General features: G+C 44.7%; 1 protein-coding gene across 2 annotated transcripts in view; it reads left to right on the forward strand.

The window, feature by feature from the left end:
• Positions 1 to 19,924: 19,924 nt before the first annotated feature.
• Positions 19,925 to 24,564, forward strand: part of STX18 (syntaxin 18) — a 117,588-nt gene continuing 112,948 nt past the window's right edge. Inside the window, exon 1 of one of the 2 annotated variants that reach the window (XM_039468053.2) lies at positions 19,925 to 20,183. In XM_039468053.2, coding sequence (XP_039323987.1) covers positions 20,016 to 20,183 — 168 coding nt within the window. In that variant the 5' untranslated portion in view covers positions 19,925 to 20,015. The remainder of the gene's footprint in view (positions 20,184 to 24,564) is intronic. The other variant, XM_003934670.4, reaches the window with a different exon arrangement.

The raw sequence follows: 24,564 nt of genomic DNA on the forward strand, positions 1-24,564 counted from the left end.
TTTCAGAGGGAGAGACCTGATAGGATGTGAGTCAGACCACACCTGAAGTCTGGGACTCACTTCTGGAAAGAAACACAGGCAGAGTGGGGACCAAACCAAAAGCCATGTGACAGGAAAAGGGGCAAGGTGGAAAAGCAGGGCAGAAGAGGCGGCCACAAAGGAGCGAGAAGGCTGGGGACAGCTGGAGGGCAGGTTTGTGTTTGATTCGTCTTCGTATTACCAGCATCTGGACCGTGTTTGAAGCTTTGTAAAGATTTGTGGAATGAGGCCAGGCACATTGGTGGCTCACGCCAGAAATCCCAGTGTTTTGGGAGGCAGAGGTGGGAGGATGGCTTGAAGCCAGGAATTTGAGACGAGCTTGGTCAACATAACGAGGCACCATCTCTACAAAAAAGCTTTTAAAAATTACAAAACTAGCTGGAAGTGGTGGCACACACCTGTGGCCCTTAGATCCTGGGAGACTGAGGCAGGAAGATCACTTGAGCCCAGGAGTTCGAGGTTAAAGTGAGCTATGATCATGCCATTGCATTCCAGCCTGCGTGACAGAGTGAGATCCTGTCTCAGAAAAACTTCAAAAGAAAATGTGCTGAATAAACAAACTGCGGTGTCCCAAGATTTAAACAGCTTCCCCACAAAGGAGAGAGTTCCCAATCCATGTGGGTATTTAAGCACACAATAGACCGCTGTTTGCTGGGGTTGCTCTAGGAGAGAGTCATGTGTCCAACCAAGACTTGGGAATAGATGCTAATGACAGAGACAGGAGATGGCCAGTGTCCCAGGTGAAGCCACACCTCAAGGCTAACACAGCCTGAAGGCTGAGAAACTTGACTGCTGGACCCGGGTGAAGCCTACCCTTTCCTAAATGAGCTGATTTTCTCTAAATGAGGCTCACCTGCTAACCGGGGGAAATGGGCAGAGCCAGGGAAATTCACGAAGGGTGCAGGGGAGAGGAGCCTGGCCTATGTGGTAACCTGGGATTCAGTTTGTGAGGTGGGAGGTTGTTGGCAAGACGTCACTTTGCTGAGAGTTTTCCTTTCTTTGTCCGTTTCGCCCAGTAAATTCTGTTTTCTCGCCCTTCTGTGTGTCCAAGAGCCTAATCGTCCTTGGTCGTGTGCAAGAGCCTGGTTTTAGCTGAACTCGGGAGAAAGCTCTGTAACACTAAACTCTGTTGCGTCCCGAGGATTTTGTTCCACAAGGCTAGATAATAAATCCCTCCCATGTCTACAGCTCTGACATCTATTTCTCTTTTATTAGTGATATTCAAAGAGCAGGGAAGAGGAAGGAAAAAAGGAAAAGAGGAAGGACGAAGGAAAGAGGAAGAGAAAGGAAGAGTGGCCGGCACGGTGGCTCTGAGCTCCCTGAAGCTGTTTTCCCTTCCCACCCCACAGGGAGGGATCCACACTGTTGTGAAGTTTTTATTTTGGCTTTTTTTCGTTTTTTTTTTTTTTTTGCATCATTCATCAAAGCATTCATCGTAGTGTATGGCAATTGTCTGATGTAACAGCCTCTCTTACCTGAGGCCTGGGTCTCTTTGGTACCATCTTTTCCCTAACACACAGCACTTGGTAAACAATACCTGTTAATAAACATTTGTTGAATGAATGAATGAATGAATGAATGCCACGGTCTTACCTGTTAATAAACATTTGTTGAATGAATGAATGAACGAATACTGCGGTCTTACCTGTTAATAAACATTTGTTGAATGAATGAATGAATGAATGAATACTGCGGTCTTACCTGTTAACAAACATTTGTTGAATGAATGAATGAATGAATGAATGAATACTGCGCTCTTTCAACTTGCTTAGAGACATGTCTTCTAGGCTGGCACGTACTTTATAAGACACTCTTAGGTAGAGTTTGTAAATGTCATTCTATTGAAGAGAAAAGGAAGCCAGATAGTTGAGAGGAAAAAGAAAAGACGTTCTGAAGAAGTAGAAACTACCCTTGTGGGTTTCAAAAAAGTCTGGGTTATTATGCCTGAAGGAGAAACATCAGGTCATATTTACTTTTTCTTTTCTATAAACAGCTTATAGGTTTTCTAAAAAAGAAAAAGCAGACAATAAAACCTCTTTCTGCTTTCTGAATGCCTCCCTTCCGTGTTGTTACTTTTTTTTTTTAATAATGAAATCGTATGAGCATCTGTCCCTGAAATTCTGGCTCTTGATAATCTCTCTTTAATTTGCTTTGCTCTCCAAAGTTTAGACAAATTGTACATTGATCTGGTACCTTGTGGAGGGTTTTAATTAGCAAAAGGCCTGTAAGTACTTGAAGAAATTTCAATGAGGAGAGGGCTATCCTAGCCTGTATTACAGTTCCTTCAGGTTGGGTGGTGCCTGACACATAGTAGGTGCTGAATAAATACTTAGAGAATGAATAACATATGTGCTGTCTACCTTGATGATGGATATTATATAATAAGCACATTACTATCATTACTAGTTAATCCACCAACACCCCCACAGTTAAGTGTGATTCTGTTAAGATAAGCAAGAAATAAGATAAACGAACTAGCTAATGATGGTGAGTAAATGAGTCAGAATTCAACCCAGGGCTGCCTGACTCCAAAGCCAGGCTCTCCCTGCATCACAAGCTACTGCAGTGACAGCGGTATGTGGCTTCAGGGAAGCCCATCCTGGGCATCTCCTGTAACCTGGGCAACGGCTTCCCTCCCCAGTTGCTTTTGGGTCCAGATCCCTGGCAACCTGCTTCGAAGGACTTTGAGAACAAGGTAGGATGTGTTGTTAAGTGGATGGTTGGATAAAGGGTTAAGTAAATGGTAAAGACATGACGGTAAAATCGATCGGTTAGTTACACACACAGGCATGCTCCTTCCCCTGCCTGTAATCCTGGTGTTTTGGGAGACAGGGGTAAGGGGATCAGTTAAGCTCAGGAGCTCAAGGTTACAGTGAGCTACAATCATACCACTGCACTCCAGCCTGGGTGACAGGGTGAGACCCTGTCTCTAAAAGACATCTTTTTTTAAAGATTTGCTAAATGAACAAACTGGGGTATCCCCAAATGTAAAGTGCTTCCTCTCTTTACAGAGAAAAGGCTGTACCTACAGTATCAGCCTTCCATTTCAGTCTGGCAACACATCCTGAAAAAAACAGATTGGCCTCTAACTCTTCCCTGCCAACTCCACCCCTGCTGCCTGCCCCACCCAAGATGATAAAGGCCCTGAAGTCTTGAAAGTAAAGCATACTTTCGTGCTACAGTTTTTGCCCAGACCTCATTAATTCAGGAAGACGATACACTTCAGCCAGTGGAAAGACGTCCAATGCGTGCAAAGCCTCTTTAATTGCGGGTTTCCTTTCACTGTCTGCTCCCTTAATAAATTTGGAAACTATTTTATGTAAATTATATTCTTGGAATGAGGCTGTTGCATTTTCCTGCTCCAGGAGCTGGAGCAGAGATGGGGCAGAGCAGGATGGAGGAAAGCAACCACCTCATGAAAATTCTCCTTCCCCAGAAGGCAGCATTGCCTCTGCTTTTCTAGTCTCAGCCAAATTCCTCCGAGGGATGCTGCGTGTCAATGTGAGCCTTGAGCACAGGCAGGCAGGAGAGGCAGGGTGAGGCAGAAAGCTTGGCACCAAAAGTAACTCTGAGGGCAGGAAGTATAAACTAAGGCTGGAGATGCCTGGGGTGGCTTTAATAAGGAAGATGTGTGGGTGAGAAGGAGTGAAATTGAAATGGAGAAAGGAATGATTCAGTCAGCAAGGCAGAGCTGGAAGAGCAACCCAGCGGGGCAGGAGCCCGAAGGGTGAGAGGCTCCCTAAGCCCCCAGGTCGCAGCTGGTCTCAAAGCCAGAGTCCCTGCCCTGGCCGCTCTCCTTTCCACTTGACTGGTCCACACACACTTGTGGCCTGATGATGTCTCCTCCTGAGACTTTGGGGCTGAGTTGCCTGGGTTCTGTTCTGTTTTGTTTTATTGTTGTTGTTTGTTTTGAGACAAGAGTCTTGCTCTGTCACCCAGGCTGAAGTGCAGTGGTGCATGTCAGCTCACTGCGCTCTCTGCCTCCCGGGTTCAAGCGGTTCTCCTGCCTCAGCCTCCCAAGTAGCTGGGATTACATATGTCTGCCAGCACACTGGCAAATTTTTGCATTATTAATCGAGATGGGGTTTCACCCTGTTGGTCAGGCTGGTCTTGAACTCCTGACCTCAAGCAATCCACCCGCTTCAGCCTCCCAAAGTACTGGGATTACAGGCATGAGCCACCACACCCAGTCTAATTTTTGTGTTTTTAGTAGAGATGGGGTATCGCCATGTTGGCCAGGCTGGTCTCGACCTCCTGGCCTCAAGTGATCTACCCACCTCGGCTTCCCAAAGTGCTGGGATTACAGGTGTGAGCCACCATGCCCGGGCTTTTGGGTTTCATTCTTGCTCTGTAACTTACTAGCTGTATGACCTTAAGTATGTGTCTTAACTATTCTGTGCCTTGATTTTTTTATATCAATAAAATGCATATGACAAATACGAGCCACATAGGATTGTATAATTTATTCTCCCTCAAGCACTTAATAGTGCTTGGTACTTAATGAGTGCTACATAGGATTGGCTATCATTATCACCACCATCATCAATGTCTATCTTTATCAATGACAACCCATCACCCAAGCCAGAAATTTCAGATTATTTTCTTGTGAGAATGGATTTTCCACTGTATTCCCATCCTCAGTTTCCTGGAACCTAAACTCCCCAAGGCTAACACCAATAAAAAAAACAACTAAAGAGGAAGGGGGCAGATGTAACATAGAGAAGGAGCTTGCAGAGCTTAGACTTGAAGGACAAACGGAAGGTCTGACCGTGTTAACCAGTTCACTCTGACAACAGTACCTAGCCGGGCAAAGCACATTTTCTTCAGCCCTGGTGTGAGCAACTGAAGCAAAGAGAAATGACAACCCAAAGAGAACAGGACCCAGGAGACCTCCAGGGACTTCAGTGAACCAAGAGATGGGGAAGGAAGAAGGGAGGAAGAGAAAGAAGGTCTTCAGGGAGGAGATTTCGGTGCTGACCGCAAGAGCAGCCGTGGCCACGAGGAAGGAAAGGAGGGCTAAGATTTCACGTTGGCCATGGGGCTGGGACAATGGCTAGCTTCTAGGGCAGCTGCTCCTGCCTCTCCTCGCTCTGTTGACGCTGTTTGGGTAGGAACTTGTAAAAGGACTGCTTGCATACTTTTCTGGACTGTGTGTGGGATTTACTAGAAAAGAACAAGTTTGTTGGCTTATAGAAAGCATCACCCGGTCGCTCTACAGGTGGGGATCCAGGGCCAGGTGGGGCTGATTCGGAGTCATCAATAGAGGCCTGTGGGTCTGATGGGAGGCAGCCAATAAATGAAAGTCCTTGGGCTACAATCAGGGGTTTTATCAATGAAATTACAGTAAACGAGATATTCTGGACAAAACAACTTGGGGTATATAGGGGCATATTTAATATCTGCCAATATACAGCCTTTTTGTTAAAGCCCCTTACAAGGGCTAGTTATTCAACTCTAAATCTATTTAAAAATAATAACCTAACCCATCACGGGCTACTTTTGGGGTGAGGGAAACCCAAAACTATTAGCTGTGATGCTCACAGTGAGACCTTTGTGTCCTGACTTTGAACTTAGAGCTGCTGCAATTTGCCTGGCTTTTTGATGTACAATTATGAAAACTAGTGGTTGGCTTAAAACCTTCAGAAATTAACCGCTAGAGACTTAGCTTCCCTGGGAGGGTGGGGGAGAACTCCCACGGTGTGGCCAATGCCCGGTTATTGATAACTTATGTCCACAAAGCAAAGGAAGGTGAAGACAAGTAATATTGGAGATCTAAAAATATATCAACAAAAATAAATGTGTTGGGAGGAAATTCCAAGCTCTATTAAATGCTCTTTTGGTGAAAGAAGCCCTACAGAGAATTTCTTAATAGATTTCAAAGAGGGGAGGTGTTCGGTCGCTGGAGTAGCCTACATAAGCAATTGTGGTATTTGTGGAATGTCAAACTGCAGATTGCCAGAGATAATCATCCAGCTCGTACCACAACCATTTCTTATGCTAGATCAAGGTCTCTGACAGTGGTTTGGGGTTGACTTGAGATTCATATCCTCATGTTAGAAGATCTCGTTAATGTCATAGACTCTCCCACTTGGAAAGAGTTTGTGAGTGTAGACATTCCTACAGGGAGCCAATGCTTCCACACTTCAAGATCTGCAGCCAGAGAGACCCTGCCCTTATTTTAGACACCTTGGTAACTCATTCCAAAGTCCAACAACACCCACATCCAGGAAATTCTTCTTCATGTTTAGCCTAAATCCCTCATGCTTCAATATAAGCTCATTTCCTTTCATCCAGTCCAAAACAGAAATAGGGAACAGCTGCTCTCCACCAGCAGTTCATGTGCTTGAGGACTTTCATTTCATCTAACCCCTAAATCTTCTCTTCTCCAGAATAAATATTCCAAATCCCAGAAACACTCTCTGAGACTTACCCAGACCATGTGGCTGACTACTTTCTAAGCGCTTCCTTTATTCCAAACACTCATCCAAGGTATTGTCTCTGCCTTCACTCTTGAACAACACACATTCGTTGGGTGATGCAGAGGACTGAAAGTAACCAAGCTTCCTTCCAAAATCTAAAGAAGACTTCTCACCACTTCCAGCTGCCTTCGCATTGCCGGTCTGAAGTTTCTTCTGTCTAGCTTCGTCCTCAACATCCGCACACGATGACTGGATGGTTTATGACTAACTATACCAGATGCTGTGTTACACACTTAATATGGATCATATCATTTAACACGTTGACATGGTTTGGCTGTGTTCCCACCCAAATCTCATCTTGAATTGTAGCTCCCATAACTCCCATGTGTTGTGGGAGGGACCTGGTGGGAAATAACTGAATCATGGGAGCTGGTTTCCCCCATACTGTTCTCGTGGTAGTGAATAAGTCTCACGAGATCTGATGGTTTTATAAGTGAAAACCCCTTTTGCTTGGCTCTCATCCTCTCCTTGTCTGTCACCATGTAAGATGTGCCTTTTACCTTCTGCCATGATTGTGAGCCCTTCCCAACCACATGGAACTGTAAGTCCATTAAAGCTCTTTTTTCCCTTCATAAATTACCCAGTCTTGGGTATGTCTTTATCAGGAGCATGAGAACAGACTAATACACATGAACAACAACCCTGATGGATATGTTTTTATCTTTTATTCATAGATGAGGAAATAACTTCAAAAGAACTTATTACTAGAAAGTGACTGGGATTTGAACCCAAGCTTGTCTGACACAGAACTGAGGCTCTTGCCACAATGCCAGGCTAAGACATGGTTCCTGCTCCATAGAGTCCCATCAAGACAGAGGATAATGAAACGGCTAGAAATGGACTACAAGGAAAGCATCTCTCGAACTCTTATTTCTGGAGTGCTGATCATTATCATTTCCTATCCCTGCAGAGTAGCTTTTTTAATTTCATGCTTTGAAGCTGCCATGAAAAAACAACAAACTCCATGATCACACTTATGTTTAATTATAATTATGTCTGTATACATTTGTCTGTCCATTACTCCTTAACTTGCTCCAAGGCAGGGACTTTAGCTTTGTTTTTGTATTTTTAGCACCTTGCACATGCCACCTACTGTGTAGACATTGGAAGTATGTTTAGAATATGACTCACTGACTGGCTGGCTTAATGGATGGATGAATGAATGAAATCCACACATACTAGGTACTCCCATTTTCATATTCAGAAGTGCTACTCTCCTTACTCCTACTCTCATCCCAAAACTGTTTGGGGGACATTAAACAGTTGGAAGGTAAAGATTCTTTTTTTTTTTTTTTTTTTTTTTTTTTCTTGAGACGGAGTTTCGCTCTTGTTACCCATGCTGGTGTGCAATGGCGCGATCTCGGCTCACCGCAACCTCCGCCTCCTGGGTTCAGGCAATTCTCCTGCCTCAACCTCTTGAGTAGCTGGGATTACAGGCATGTGCCACCATGCCCATCTAATTTTTGTATTTGTAGTAGAGACAGGGTTTCACCACGTTGACCAGGATGGTCTCGATCTCTTGACCTCGTGATCCACCCGCCTCGGCCTCCCAAAGTGCTGGGATTACAGGCTTGAGCCACCGCGCCCGGCCGGAAGGTAAAGATTCTAATCTCATTTCCCCCTGCAACTCAATGTGTGATCTTGGACAAGTCATTTGTGTTCTCATCTGAAAAATGAGAGAGTTTGGCCTGGATGATACTTAAGGCCCTTTCCAGTCTTAAATTTCCATAATTGTATGGCTGTCTATCTACCATAATCAGACTTATCTAAATAATCACAAAAAACACTACTTCATGCTGGAGAAACACAGTCATAATAAACTAAGCAAAACCAAATGCCCTTCAATATCCTGTTGTGAACTATAAAATGTCCCTTAAAATCACATTTTCCCCTTGAAACAGGATGTAGGAAAAATATTTTCCTATTAAATCCTTTTAAAGTGCAAGGGAAAGCATTTACTCTATGATTTGCTGTCCAACTCAATAAAAAGTGGAGGATTCAGCCATCTTAATCGTGGAAGATACTGTCTAAAAAGCAAAGGTGGTGGAAATTCAAGTTGGAAACCAAGATGCTATGCCAAAAAAACAATGCACATGTTTTCTGGAGGGGATTTCCAAGTGTGTATTGAGTGGTTTATTTCTGCCATTATGTTGGGGAAACCAGTAAATGGGTTTTTACGAGGTGATTTATGAAACTCCTGGGGTGGACGAAGTCAGCCCTGGGAAGAAGTCGCACCAAACTTCCCCACCTGGGGGCCAGGAGGAGGACGGGAGAGAGGACTTGAACTTTGGTGACTGTTGATCACATTGCCGTGAGTTGATGCCTCTAAAATGGGGTGAGCAGAGTGGGATAAGACCTTTAAAAAGGTAGAAAGGGCTAGAAGGCTTCAAAGGAACATTGCCTTGGTGTTTGGATAGTGGTGGGTCTTCTACTAGATTAAATCCTTGAAGGGAAAAGGTTCTGTTTTCTTAATTTCTGTAGACCCTTGGAATATTACCAGTAGCAGGTCTACAAACACTGTTTGAGAAAGTGAAAAGAGCAGGTGGATCTCTCGGTCTTCCAGCAAGACACAAATTGGGTGTCTGCCCAGTTCATAACCACCCCATCTTTTTATTGGAGCTACCTCCTTGGTGTAGGCTGAATAATGCTCCCCCACCACCCCTGCAAAAATGTCCAAATCCTAATCCCTGAATGTGTGACTGTGTGTGTTAACTGGCAAGGGGCACTGAGGTTGCAGATGGAATTGTGATGTTGATGTTGATGTTGTGATGTTGATCAGCTAGCCTTCAGACAGGGAGCTTATCTTGGACTATCTGGGTGGGCCCAATGTCATGACCAGGGTCCTTAAATGTGGAAGAGGGAGGCAGGACAGTCAGTGTCAGAGTGATGTAATGTGAAAAGATCTTCACCATCATACCTGGCTTTGGAGAAGGAGGGTGGGGTCATGAATCAAGGAACATGGGCAGTCTCTAGGAGCTGGAAAAGGAAAGAAATGAATTCTCCCCCAGAGTCTCCAGAATGAAACACAGCCCTGCCACCTTCTTATGTGAAACCCACATTAGACTTTTGACCTCTATAACTACAGGGTAACGAATTTCATGGGTTAAGCCACAATGTGATCATTTATTACAGCAGCAATTGAATATTAACATCCTCCTCACAAATCCCCAGCCACAGAGTATATCCTGACGGCCACATTGGACTCATATGACTCAGATGCTGAAGCCTAGTTAATTGGACCAGGGCAAGGTCTGTCTCAAGCTGGGCAAGTTGTGTTATACATTCTTAGAATTTGGACTTAGGGTTGATACATCAAGTTAGATCCTTTCTGTGATTAGGGGTGTATTAGGGCATTTTCATGCTGCTGATAAAACAAGAGAAAATGAGGAAGAAGCAAAAGCAGAAACTCCTGATAAACCCATCAGATCTCGTGAGACTTATTCACTATCAGGAGAATAACATGGGAAAGATGGGCCCTCATGATTCAATTACCTTCTCCCAGGTCCCTCCCACAACATGTGGGAATTCTGGGAGATACAATTCAAGCTGATATTTGAATTGGAACATAGCCAAACCATATCATTCTGCCTCTGTCCCTTACAAATCTCATGTTCTCACGTTTCAAAACCAATCATGCCTTCCCAACAGGTCCCCCAAAGCCTTAAACTTGTTTCAGCATTAACCCAAGATTCCATAGTCCAAAGTTTCATCCGAGACAAAGCAAATCCTTCCACCTATGAGCCTATAAGATCAAAAACAAGCTAGTTACTTCCTAGATACAATGGGAATACAGGTATTCGGTAAGTGCAGCCATTCCAAATAGGAGAAATTGGCAAAAACATGGGGGTTACAGGGCCCATGCAAGTCTGAAATCCAGTAGGCAGTCAAATTTTAAAGCTCCAAAATGATGTCCTTTGACTCCAGGTCTCATATCTAAGTCACACTGATACAAGAGGTGGGTTCCCATGGTCTTGGGCAGCTCTGCCCCTGTGGCTTTTAAGGGTACAGCCTCCTTCCTGACTGCTTTCACAGGCAGGCATAGTTGTCTGTGGCTTTTCCAGATGCATGGTTTAAACTGTTAGTGGATCTACCACTCTTGGGTCTGGAGGACAGGGGCCCTATTCTCACAGCTCCACCAGGCAGTGCCCCAGTAGGGACTCTGCACGGGGGCTCCAGCCCCCCATCTCCCTTCCACACTGCCCTAGCAGAGGTTCTCCATGAGGGCTGCAATCCTGCAGAAAACTTTTGCCTGGGCATCCAGGCATTATCATACATCTTCTGAAATCTAGGTGGAGGTTCCCAAATCTCACTTCTTGACCTACAGGCTCAACACCATGTGGAACTTGCCAAGGCTCGGAGCTTCCACTGTCTGAAGTCACAGCCTGAGCTATATGTTGGTCCCTTTCACCCGTGCCTCGAGAGGCTGAAACACACACAGGGCACCAAGTATGTAGGCTGCACACAGCCTGGGGATCCTGGGCCCAGTCCACAAAACCACTTTTTCCTCCTGGGCCTCCAGACCTGTTATAGGAGGGGTTGCCTAGAAGGTCTCTGACACAGCCTGGAGACACTTTCCCCATGGTCTTGGGGATCAACATTGGGCTCCTTGCTACTTATGCAAATTTCTGCAGCTGGCTTGAATTTCTCCCCAGAAAATGGGCTTTTCTTTCTGTTGCATAGTCAGGCTACAAATTTCTAAAATTTTATACTCTGCTTCCCTTATAAAACTGAATGCCTTTAACAGCACCAAAGCCACCTCTTGAATGCTTTGCTGCTTAGAAATTTCTTCCACCAGATACCTTAAATCATCTCTCTCAAGTTGAAAGTTCCACAAATCTCCAGGGCAGGAGCAGAATGCTATCAGTCTCTTTGCTAAAACATAGCAAGAATCAACTTTGCTCAAGTTTCCAACAAGTTCCCCATCTCCATCCGAGACCACCTCAGCCTGGATTTTATTGTCTATATCATGATCAGCATTTTGGGCAAGGCCATTCAACAAATTTCTAGGAAGTTCCCAACTTTCCCATATTTTCCTGCATTCTTCTGAGCCCTTCAAACTGTACCAATCTCTGCCTGTTACCTAGTTCCAAAGTCGCTTCCACATTTTCAGCAATTCCCCCACTCTACTGGTACCAATTTGCTGTATTAGTCCGTTTTCATGCTGCTGATAAAGACATACCCAAGACCGGGAAGAAAAAGGTTTGATTGGACTTACAGTTCCACATGGCTGGAGAGGCCTCAGAATCATGGCGGGAAGCAAAAAATACTTCTTACATGGCAGTGGCAAGAGAAAATGAGGAAGAAGAAGAAGTGAAAACCCCCAATAAACCTATCAGATCTCGTGAGACTTATTCACTATCATGATAACAGCATGGGAAAGACCAGCCCCAGTGCTATTCTCCAATTGCCAATTACCTCTTCCCAGGTCCCTCCCACAACATGTGGGAATTCTGGGAAATACAATTCAAGTTGAGATCTGAATGAGGACACAGCCTAACCATATCAAGGGCATCACATATATTAATAAATGCAGGAGTCGAGTAGGGCTTATGTTCAGCCATAGGAACAGAGAAGCAGAGAAACCTAACTGGAGGAGATGATAATGACAAGAAAGGGAGAGGCACAAAGAGTTGTGGCAGCATTCGGTTTTTAGCTCCCCTCTGAGGTAAGGTATGAGTCTGCAGAACACAGTCCTAAGCCAGGTCCCACTGGCTCAGGTTAAAGGTGAAGGCAAAAGGGCAAATGTCTTCAACTGGTAGATGGCTTCAACCAACTGAAAAATGCAGGCTGACCAAGGTTGCCCAAAAACTAGATGACTAAGGCTGCTTCCATGGAAGGTGTAAAAAGGAAATCCCTGCTCACAGAGATCAGCAGTGGTTAATAAGGTTTGTCTGCATTTTTTAGACAGAGGCTCAGAGAGGTGAAGGAACCTGCCCAGAGTTACACAGCTAGTGAGTAGAGCAGATGAATTCAAACCCAAGTCTTTCCATTTCTGAATTTTAGGTTGTTGTGGTTTCTTGTTTTTGTTTCCTATTACTCATCCTCTACTAAATGCTTCCTGGACTTCTATTTTCACTGGAAAGAACTCAAAGATCTGATAAATATCCCTTAGGTACCCCATAAAAATTCCATAGGTATTACAACACTCCAGGCTACCATCATCCAGAGAGGAAAAAAGTCAATGTGTGATATAGTTGAGGCTGCTCTAGGCCTTACAGTGTGCAGAGGCCCGCAGGTCAAAGACAGGATGGGGGTTAACAGAGCAGTGATGTCTCCTTCTCTCTTCTGAAAGCTTTTGTTCATGAGTGCCCACCTCTGAGTAGCTCTGGGAGTGGACACCAGTGACGATGGGTGCTCAGCCACCCTAAGGCCTCCATCTTCGTGATCCCCACCCAAATTGTGACTCTTAGCTTCAAGAACATTTGTGGAGCCCAAAACTATGTTACCAGACACGGTCAGAACAAAGGGATGCTGACCATGTGGTCTTCATTCAGGGTGGCCTTAAGTCTGAGAGATCGCTGCCTCCAAAGCTGGATTCTTGGGCTGTGCCACACTGTGCGCATGTCACACTTAGCTCCCTGCACTTGCTGGGCTTTGTATTACTGAAGACTCACTTGGAGCAAGAGGCAATTGTAGTCTTCTGCGGGCTAGAAGGGAGGAGTGGGGGTCATTCCCAAGGCCATGGCTAATGGCAGGAAATACCACAAACTGAGGACCAGTTAATTTTAACCCTTGTGTCTCACCACAACCACACACACACACACACACACACACCCTTCTCTCGCATGTGAAAATCAACAAATTGGGCGTGTCTTCCTTCATTTCCTAAGTCAAGCTCCTCATGGTGATTGCCTTAAATATGACAGGTAGAAGTTCAAACCATGGATAATGCCCCATCAACTTTGTTCTTTCTAATCTGACCTCTTGAAATTTAGTCACATGGACTCAGGATGACAAAAGAATCCTTGATATCTTGGCACCTGTTTTGTCCCTGTGCTGACTCTTGTTATCCGGTGGCTCCTAATCTTGAGGTTCTGGAGGCACTTTGCTGTTCACTGTCCATAGGACTGACTTGGCTGTGTGGGCAAGTATCCCCTTCCTCTCTCTGCACTTACTTGAACTGCTTATAATAGGATGGGCTTTATTTAATTTATTTTTGAGACACAGTCGTGCTCTGTCATCCAGGCTAGAGTGTAGTAGCGTGATCTCTGCCCTGCTGCAACCTCTGCCTCCCAGGTTCAAGTGACATGCCTCAGCCTCTCTAGTAGCTGGGACTACAGGTGTGTGCCACCATGCCCACTAAATTTTGTATTTTTAGTAGAGATGAGTTTTCACCGTGTTGGCCAGATTGGTCTTGAATGCCTGACCTCAGGTGATCCAACCGCCTTGGCCTCCCAAGTGCTGGTATTATAGATGGGAGCCACTATGCCTGGCCAAGCAGTCTTTCTACAATGAGAAGGACAACTCTTTGGGTGCAGATACTCCAGATGCCACAGCCACTGCCAGAACCTCCACACAAGCTCTCTCTTATCCATTGCATTTAAATAGCTCCTAAATAGAGAAGCTGGAAACAAGAGTTAAGTATAGTATGTGTCTACCTTCTCTGAGTCACACATAGAGGGTAAAGTATTTGCTGCATGGTCACCCTTTCTGCTGCATATTTGATGAAAAGAGCCCACTTTGGTGTGCTTTTTGGCTAGATTCAGTTCATTCTGGCTCCCAGTGTTCCTTGTTGGACATGGGGCCTGGTCAGTTGTGATTCTCCAAAGGGAGATCAAAGAAGAGATGGGGAAAGAAAGTAGAGCACCAGGCTAGACAGCTGCAGGATTTGTCCATCATAAGAAAGGTACAGACCCAATGAAGCTGCAGGTGGCTTACCTGCAAGGCTGAGAACCCAAACACGGGCTGAGAACCATGCCCAGGAAGCAGAGAAAAGGTAATGGAGGAAGGATGGGCAGGAAAGAGTTAAGAGTACACGTTAGTTTCCTACGGTTGCAGTAACAAATAACACAAACTTTGTGATTTAACAGAGATTTGTTTCTCACAGTCCTGGAGGACAGAAGCCTGAAAACAAGGTGTTGGCAGGGCCATGTGCCCTTCAGAGACTATAGGTGGAATTCTTCCTTGGTTCCTCCAGCTTCTGGTGGCCATCAGCATTCATAGGCCTGTTGCCGTATCTCTCCAATATCCTACTCTGTCTTCACACAGCCTTCTATTCTCTGTACATCTCTTTTAAGGGTATTTACTATTGGATATAGGGCTCGCCAGCATAATCCAAAGTCATTTCCTCATTTCAAGGTCCTTAATCTAACTATATCTGGAAAGACTTCTTTTCCAAGTAAGGCCAGGTTCGTGGGTTCTAGGAATCAGGATGTGGACATATCTTTTGGGGGACAACATTTAGCTCATTACAGGGTGAGAAGAGACAGAAAGAAGATTAAACAAGCCAGTAGGCCAGGGCCAGGGGCTTAGAATCCAGAACAAGAATCCAGTAGGAATGAGGTGGTGGCAACCCCTCCTTTAGGTACTCTGTGTATTAGTCCATTTTCACACTGCTATAAAAATACTGAGACTGGGTAATTTATAAAGGAAAGAGGTTTAATTAACTCACAGTTCTGCATGACTGGGGAGGCTTCAGGAAACTTATAATTATGGAGGAAGGCAAAGGGGACTCAGGCACCTTCTTAATACGGCAGCGAGGGGGGGGGGCGGGGGAAGAGCCCCTTATAAAACTATCAGATTTCATCAGAACCCTCTCACTATCATAAGAACAGCATGGAGGAAACTGCCCCTGTGATCCAATCACCTCCCACCAGGTCCCTCTTCTGACACATGGGGATACAATTCTGGTCACAATTTGAGATGAGATTTGGGTGGGCTCAAAGCCAAACCATATCACTTTGATGGGTGGTGGGGGGACAAAGGCCATACCTCAAAGAGCTAGACCATGACAACCTCCTATTTTCTTCCTGCTTTTCCCTCCCCCTTTTTTTTTCTTTCTTTTTTTTTTTTTTTTTTTTTTCTTTGCACATCTGTTTCAAAGCTACACTCGTGGAGCTGCTGGAAGAAAGTCACCCTGGGCTAGGCTCAGTGGCTTATGCCTGTAATCCCAGCACTTTGGGAGGCCGAGGCAGGTGGATCACCTGAGATCAGGAGTTCAAGATCCCCGCCTGGCTAACATGGTGAAACCCTGTCTCTACTAAAAATACAAAAATAAAAAAAATTATCTGGGCAGGGTGGCGGATGCCTGTAATCCCAGCTATTAAGGAGGCTGAGGCAGGAGAATTGCTTGAACGCAGGAGGCAGAGGTTGCAGTGAGCTGAGATCATGCCATTGCACTCCAGCCTGGGCAGCAAGAGCGAAACTCCATCTCAAAAAAAAAAAGAAAGAAAGAAAGAAAGAAAAAGAAATCCACCCTGAATTCTTTATCTTGGTTCCCTCTTGGGAACAAACATTTCTTCTTTGAGCTTCTCCGTCTTAGAGTCAGGGACCTTTCTAGAGTCCCTGAGGGTGGGGGAGTTGGGGGGGAAGGCTTTCGATGAATTTAACTGTTTACTTCCTAATGTGAAGGTATATGTTTTTGAAGGTCTTTCCTCATGCATTATAAATTCTACCATGGCATTGTCACAGTCCTCTAAGGTTTCTGTTACTCTGACCCTGCCAGCCTGGTCTTTTCCATCGGTTAGGTTTAGGTGCAGTACAGCTGTGCGTTCCTCTCCATGCTTCATTCACTGAGAAATAATACTGCTATGAAGGTGAGTGGAGAATACATCTACTATTCTTGCTTTGGTAGATACCTAGATACGGATGTCGTCAGTCAGGACAGGAGAGTTAACAAAACCCCACAAATCTGTGGACAACAGCAAAGATCTTCTCACTCTCAGTACATGTCTGTGATGGTTAATATTGAACGTCAACTTGATTGAAGGATGTAAAGCATTGTTCCTGGTTGTGTCTGTGAGGGTGTTGCCAAAGGAGATTAACATTTGAGTCAGTGAACCGGGAAAGGCAGACCCATTCTCAATCTGAGTGGGCACCATCTAATCAGCTGCCAGTGTGGCCAGAAGAAAAGCAGGCAGAAGAATGTGGAAAGACTAGACTGGCTTAGTCTTCTGGACTACATCTTTCTCCTGAGCTGGATGGTTCCTGCCCTTGAACATCAGACTCCAAGTTCTTCAGCTTTGGGACTTGGGACTGGCTTTTCTTGATCCTCAGCTTGCAGATGGCCTGTTGTGGGACCTCACCTTGTGATGTGAGTCAATACTCCTTAATAAACTTCCCTTTACATATACATCTAGCCTATTAGTTCTGTCCCTCTAGAGAACCCTGACTAATACAATGTCCTTGGTTGGCTACGTTCCATGTCATCTTTACTTAAGGACTCAGGCTGATAGAACATTGGAACATTAAGGGTTGTCACAGCAGAGGAAAAAGAGAGCATGTTGAATCACACATTAGCTCTTAAATTTTCTGCCCAGAAATGACACATTGGTTTTCACTGGCAGCCTACATCTAGTCTGCTTGTATAGGGGTTGCTGCTATATGGAGCTATATTGAGGGATGCCAGTTCAATTATCCTGGCTGACTCCTCCACCCTTCACAGTTGGAAATTCATGCATAAATTCTGACTCCCTAACCTCTTAACTAATGACAGCCTACTGTTGGCCAGAATCCTTATAAATAACATAAACAGCCAGGTAACATATATTTTATATGTCATATGTATTAGATACTGTATCATTCCAATAAAGTAAGCTAGAGAAAAGAAAATGGTATTAAGAAAATCATAGGAAGAGAAAATATATTTACTATCCATTAAATGGAAGTGGATCATGATAAAGTAAAGGTCTTCATCCTCACCATCATCACATCAAGTAGGCTGAGGAACAGGAGGGGTTGGTCTTGCTCTCTTAGGGGTGGCAAAGGCAGAAGAAAGTCTGAATATTAGTGGACACATGCAGTTCAAGCCTGTGTTGTTCAAGAGTCAACTGCGTATTTTTCAGAATAGTATCTGGCCCAATCCATGTCTGCTGAATGCATAAAGAAAACATGATCTGTGCACTACATCCAACAGGCTGGGCATGGTGGCACACGCCTATAGTTCTAGCTACTCAGGAGGCTGAACTGAGAGGATCATTTGAGCCCTGGAGTTGCAGTAGTATGCTCTCACAACATTTCTGCTCACTCTTTTAATCCACAGCCCCTTTCAGCTTTATGGAGTTTAATATAGTTATCAGTCCATGGTCAACGAAGTCACTTTGCTCTTTGAAATTAAAGAGTAAACACAAAATTTAAAAGGCACAACCCATATCCCATGGTGTGTGGAAAGTTCAGCAGCCTCCTCAAGACCTTTGTGACTTTTCTAGGAATTTTATGTACTGTGGTCACTTGTGGATTTACAGCCTGATGTTTTGAGCTCACCTGGGTCTCATATCCACCACAATCTTCTCTGCTCTTGCAAATCCACACAGAAAACTTAGATCTTTGTCCCTACCCTTCTACCCAAAATATCCAACTGCACCAAACACACTGTTCACACAAGGCACTACTCACTGAAGGCTTGGTATAGTTCAGCCTCCCTCCCACTCAAAAATCCTTGCCAGTTACCTACTTTGTACTTTCCTGGTCCCTCCCTTGGTTCTGACTTCTCTTTTGCCCCCACTAATTCAATCCCCCTCACTTAATTATGCAGAGCAAGCTCTCTTTCCTTCTACTGTGCCCCAGGCTCAACTTTGCATAGCCAAAAACTCATTAATGTCTGGATTAAACAAAGGTCCATTTATGCAAGACAGAATCATTGGCAGAGATTTTGTAATTTCTTTCTCTTTTCCTCAGTAGGTGGAAGAATGCTGTATGGAAATGTATTTTCCTTAAACTGCAAGGAGTGGCTACAGTTTGGGTTTAAATAATCTTTTCCTTCCTCCTTTCTGGTAAATACACACTTTCTTGACATCTATTTCTGATCAACTTTATTTCTTTAACATAGTGGTTCTCAAACTTTTGGTCTCAACTCCTTTGCACACTTAAAAATTGCTAAGGGCTGTAAACAATTTTTGTTTATATTGACATTATCAACATTTACTATATTAGAAATTAAAACGAAAACTTTTTATGTCTTTGAAAATCTTTTTAAAAGTCTGGCTTAATAGAAAACAGCTGTTCTGCATTCATTCCGTTGCAATATCACACACAGTCTCTAACAAACTCAAGTGTATACAACTCATGAGGAAATGAGAGTGAAAAGGCAAATAACATCTTAGTATTATGAAAATAGTTTTATATTGATGACCATTAAAATCATTGTATTAACACATATTCTACTTGTGCATCCTCTTTATAAAAAAAAATCTTGAGATTTTGATTTAAAACTGAACCATAGGCCAGGCAAGGTGGGACGTGCCTACAGTACCAGCTACTCAGGATGCGGAGCCGGGGAGGATCATTTGAGCCCTGGGGTTCCAGTGAGTAGTGAGCTAGGATGGCGTCTCTGAACAGTCACTGTAATCCAGCCTGGGCAACACAGTGAGACCCCCATCTTAAACACGCACACACACACCCTAGAACCATGAACCAAAAATGCAGAAGAAACTCATTGACTGACTTGTAATTGTTTATAACTATGATTCAAGATGGTACACTTGAAAACTATGCATGAAGGATGTACAGAATCCAGCGGCATTGGGGGCACCCTTTCACCTCTGTCTCCACCTACAGTTCCTGTTCATCCTTCAAATCTCTGCACAGGTGACGCCTTCTCTCTATAGCCTCTTCCTCACCACAAATAAAGAGTGATTATAATAGTAACATTATTAACGATAACTACCATTGATTGGCCACTTACTAGGAGCCAAGAAACACCAAAACACAGCACGCGTCAGCTCATTTAATGTTCACAGTAAACTCCCAGGAGGATGCTGGCTTCGCTTTACAAAGAGGTGGCGGAAGGCTGGAGACCAAAGGTCCCTGGCTCTGTGCCTTGCACACCTGCTCTGTCCCAGCACTTATTGCACCCCGAGGTTCACCGTCCACGTGCCTCTGTCCTGCCCAAGGTGAGTCCTTGCGGTCAAAGGTCAGGGGGGTCTCGCCTTCGCGTCCCCCCGCAACCAAATCGTCCGGGCTCAGTGAGGGAGCCACCAAAAGGGAAGGAGCCTCCCAGCTTCCCGGTCCTTATGCTGCCGGAGCCCACAAGCCCCAAACAGGCATAGGAGCGCTCGCTGAGCTCTCCGCGCTGCTGAACCCTCCAAGCTTTGCCGGGAGAAGGGAGTGCCCGCGAGCACGTGGCCAGGTCCCTCCTCCTCTAGGCGCGCCGGCTTAGGCCGGAACGTTTTTCCTTCCGCCGCGGTACCCGGGCACTGGCCGGAACCTTTGTTCTCGTGTTGTCGTTGCAGGGGGGAAGGCGTGCGGGGCAGGACCAGTCCTCTAGCTGCCGGATTAGCGCCGCGGTCGCAGGCTGCTGACGTGGGCGGGTCCCGTTTGGGGCTGAGGGTGCGGGTCGCTATGGCGGTGGATATCACTCTGCTATTCCGGGCCAGCGTCAAGACCGTGAAGACGCGGAACAAGGCGCTGGGAGTGGCGGTGGGCGGCGGGGTCGATGGCAGCCGGGATGAGCTGTTCCGCCGGAGCCCCCGGCCCAAGAGCGACTTCTCCAGCCGGGCCCGCGAAGTGGTAAGCTGGTTGCCATGGAAACGGCGGCCTGAGGAGGGGACAGGCCTGCCACAGGGACCCCGGGCCCCAAACCAGACCCCGTCCCGTAAGCATGGTGAGAAGAGGGTGGCCCCAATTAGAGTTGGCTTCAGCCGACAGCTGCTGGGGGAAGGAACAGCCTTATTTTGAGGAAGGAGGACGCATGTTGTGAAACGGATTTCTCCTTCGGCGGCGGGGTTTAGGGGGCGAAGAAGGAGACGCTCAGAAATCTATCTGGAAAGTGCATGGGCGGCTTTGTGAGGTCATGAGATCGCCGTCACTACAGACTTGCACTCAGGGGAAGCTTCGTCACAGCCCTTCGCTTCCTGTCGAAGCACTGACCACACTGTATTTGGCTGTTCTGTTTGCTTGCCTGCCTCCCACCCCCAGTTGAGATTAAAACCGTATTAAACCGAACTCTTTCTTCACTTTGTCTCCGCAATAAGTAGGACTCAGTTCCTCTTGAGACAGGTGTAGGATAATCTTTCACAGTGTTAAGTCATCTCAACTACTTCTGTTTCGTGGACAGAGCAGGTGTTCCTTCATCTCCCTGGGAATAGGAACCTTTTCCTTAAGGGAAGGGACAGTTTTCATCTCAGAATGCATGACTTATACAGCATTGCTTAGTAAATGTTTGTTGAATGAATGAATGAGCAAATGGCTGTCTTTCCCAAGAGACAGAAAACTGCACAACGGGAGAGATGTTTGTCTTGTTCCCTGTTATATATGTGACACCAAGAGGGGGATCTAGTTTTTCTGGGGCCTAAAGCTTATATAATTCTGTCTCCTCTTTTTAAGAAATAAAAACCGCCGAGAAAGATTGAGAGCTTTGGAAGTTTGAAGTGAGGGACCCTGAAGTTTAAGCTTCATTAATTTCACACTGACTCTACCTCTGCTTGGCATACACTTGGCACTGTATAGACATTCAGATATTTTTGAACGAATGTATGCATGTGTGCATTAATGACAGTTAGCCGAGGATACTTAAACCTCAGAAAGGGGATTGGACCAGATGAATACACTCACCGCCTTGATGAACATCTATGAAGTACTTACCTTCCAACCAGCCTCGTGTTAGAGTAACGTGATGTAAAAGGAGTGGTGGAGGATACAGACATAGAAATAAAACAAGTCCTGTAAAGCCCTGGAAGTGTTGTGTAGGGCACAAAGAAGAATGTGGTCAGTTCTACCTGAAGATCAGAAAAGGCTTTATAAAGGTGATGATGCCTAAAACAAATCTTGAAAGAGGATTAGTTGGTTTCAGTGCAGACAAGGTGGGGAAGGGCATCTCAGGCTAAGAGCATAGTGTGCGCTAAGGTATGGAGGTAGGTAATTGTCTGACATAAGTTGGTTCATAAACATTTGAGTGGGACTGGAATGTGGGACTTCTCATAAAAATTGGAACAGAGTGGCAGCAGGGGGAGATCTTGAAGGGCTTTGTATATCACTGCAGAGTTTGAATTTGGCCTTGTAGGTGGTCAGATGTTATATGATAGAGAAAGCACCAGAGATCGAGCCAGCCAAGAGACCAGGTTGTTGTCTGAACCATGCAACTATTAGCTACATGATTTCATTAAGCAAGTTTTAAGACCTCATTTTATTTACCTGTGAGTAGTCCTTTTTTTTCCTCCTCCTCCTTTTAAAAAACTACCTTGATCCTCTCTATATAACACATCAAAGTGGGAGCTTCCTAGGTTGAAATGAGAGGAAAAGAAACAGGACATTCTCCCTCCCTATACTCCGTTTGTCCCAAGCACTTCCTAAGGTTCCTTTTGTAGAACTGTGGTATAATATAACAGTATTGTCTTTTGAAGGGCCCCTTCTAACTCTGAAACCACTGATTTATTAGCACTGTGCTAATTTTGAATCCTGCTCAAGGAAAGGGATTTGGGAATTGGAGAGGCAAGAGGCAACATTTGGGTTGGCAAGCCTTTTGGAGAGCCTGTCATCACTTCCACCTCTCCCTGAGTGGTGAAAATGTGTTTTAGGCTTTTGAGTTTATGGGTCTCAGTGACAGTAACAGTAACAGTTCCTTAGGGTGCTGAGTTCCCTGTCACTGGAAGTAATTAAACAGAGTGATGACTGCTTTTTAGAGATGTTTGAGAAGAACTTTGTCCATATGTCACAGGGTTGGACCACATGACAGTGAAACTTCCAATTCTGCTATGTATTGATGTGGGTAGGTGTCACATCACCTTAAGTGAGTGTATGGGCTATGTTGTTCAGGGACACGGTCCCCCTGACCGAGAGGAAACATACATTCTTTTAAGCAATTTTGATTTTCTGTTGTCATTGCTTTGTGTGTTATCTCCTATGCTTGCAACCGTTTCCCCCTCCCCATCTTTTCTTGTGGAAAGTTTAACTAGAAGAACTATGATGGATGTCCTGTGCTTTTACTACAGTTAGATGGGTCAAAAGTTTGGCTGTTATTTTGTTTGGCCTGGATTCCTTATACAGAAAAGTCTGGTCAATACCAGAAGCACATATTCTGATTCAGGTTTAGCCCTGATTGTCAGACCTAAGGACATATAGTAAGTTATAGTATGCCTGTTGGTAAGTGCCTTCCCTGAAGCATTTGCTGTCACTTGTAGGATGCATTTTGTCTGGCTCATTTCTGTTCTTCCTTTCCATTCCTCAAATATATGCCTGGTGCGAGATTTCCATCTCACCGAATTGTTGTAAAGGCTATATTAAGTTTAATAAAATTGCATTGAAACTAAATCTTCCTCCCCACCTCCCACCAGCAGGCTGCTTTCTTCTGCATCATTCTTTTAAACATTTAGCTTTTATGCTCAGTTTTGCTAAATGTATATATGCTCAAATGCATGTCTACCCATTAAATTACAAATGAAGAGTAACAACTTTTCAGATTATTTGTGAGAGGAACTTATATTATTTGAACAACTCCAAATGATAATGAATATGTCACTCTACAATGGGAATTTGATTAGTTAACCCATTTGAAGTGTGGGACTAATGAGGACTGTGGGATTGGAAAGAGACCTGGGCCTTGGGTTCAAATGTGGCTTCTTGTACTTAGAAACGGGTGAACTTGGGCAAGTCTGACTCTCATTTTCCATTTCTATAAAATGGACATGATAATACCCTACTTAACTCACAAGCTAAGTTGGGTAGCTTGTGAGTTACTCTACTCACATAGTCCATATGTATATATTTTAAGGAACCAGACTGATTATCATTGTTCCCCTAAGCTACCTCCCCTCTCCTCATGTAGGCCATTTAGACATGTTTTCTTTAGTGACACCAAGCTATACTTTCCAAACCACTTAGCTTTCTTGCACTTTCATTCCTTGCTTGTAAAGGGAGCCAAGTTAAGTGCATGAGGAAGGAGTGAAAATCCTGTGCAGGTGCTGACAAATCAGTGGTGGTGCAGAAGTACTGTCTGCCTTTGTAAAAGACAGTGGCATTTCTTTGTCAATGTGAAACTCTTTCAGCGATGACAGATGTGTGGCAGGTATGCAGCTGTTACTCTCTCTTCTTCCCTGTGATCATGGAAGCCAATGCTAATTTCTTAGTGGATCCCTATAGCCCAGAATCCTTTACAACATTGTGCCCCAGGAGCCATTACCAATTCAAGTTGAAATCTGCTTGGCATATAGTAAAAGTAGAATCTGTATGCTTAGAGCAGACCCAATTTTTTAGGCACTCAAAAGGACCTTGAGTTCATTTTGTTAATAGGTAAGAAAACTGACACCCGAAGAAATGAAATGACTTGCCCAAAGTCATGGCAGTTGAGGTCATAGGACAGAGCCAGAAGTAGAAGCCAGGTCCTTTGACCCTGCCCTCTCCCTCCCTGGTACATCCTCCTATAATTTTAAAACCAGAATTCCCTTGGTTTCTGAATGGCGGTGAGTTTCTTCTTCTTGAGTTAATTCTGCATATTGAATGGAACTTGGGGCAGAAAGACTTGGATTTGAATGCCTCTTACCTGCTATATGAAACCAGGGAAGTTACTTAATTTCAGTTACCTTATTTATTCACTCTATTTAGTCTGAAATAGAGTGAGTAATGGCAACCTTATAGAGTTGTTAGATGAAATAAGAAAAAGTATGCAGGTGCCTGCATGAGTCTGAGTTCTTTTGGTTGCAAGTGATGGTAACCTAATGAAAACTAACCTGAACGAAGTGGAAATGCCTTAGCTCATGTAACCGAGAAATCCAGGGATAGAACTTCTTTCTCTACCTCTTATCCGTAAAGCCCCAGGAAGGAACTCTAATTAGTTCTGCTTGATCCTAAGCTCTCTCTTATGGTAGTCATTATGGCCAGAGGGATGTTTCTTTAATTGTTCAGGTGTCCGTCCACCTCAGTCTGTGGTTAGTAGGTGGTTTGGATACTATGTAGC

This window comes from Saimiri boliviensis, chromosome 3 (genome assembly GCF_048565385.1).
Source record: "Saimiri boliviensis isolate mSaiBol1 chromosome 3, mSaiBol1.pri, whole genome shotgun sequence".
NCBI classification, from domain to species: Eukaryota; Metazoa; Chordata; class Mammalia; order Primates; family Cebidae; genus Saimiri; species Saimiri boliviensis.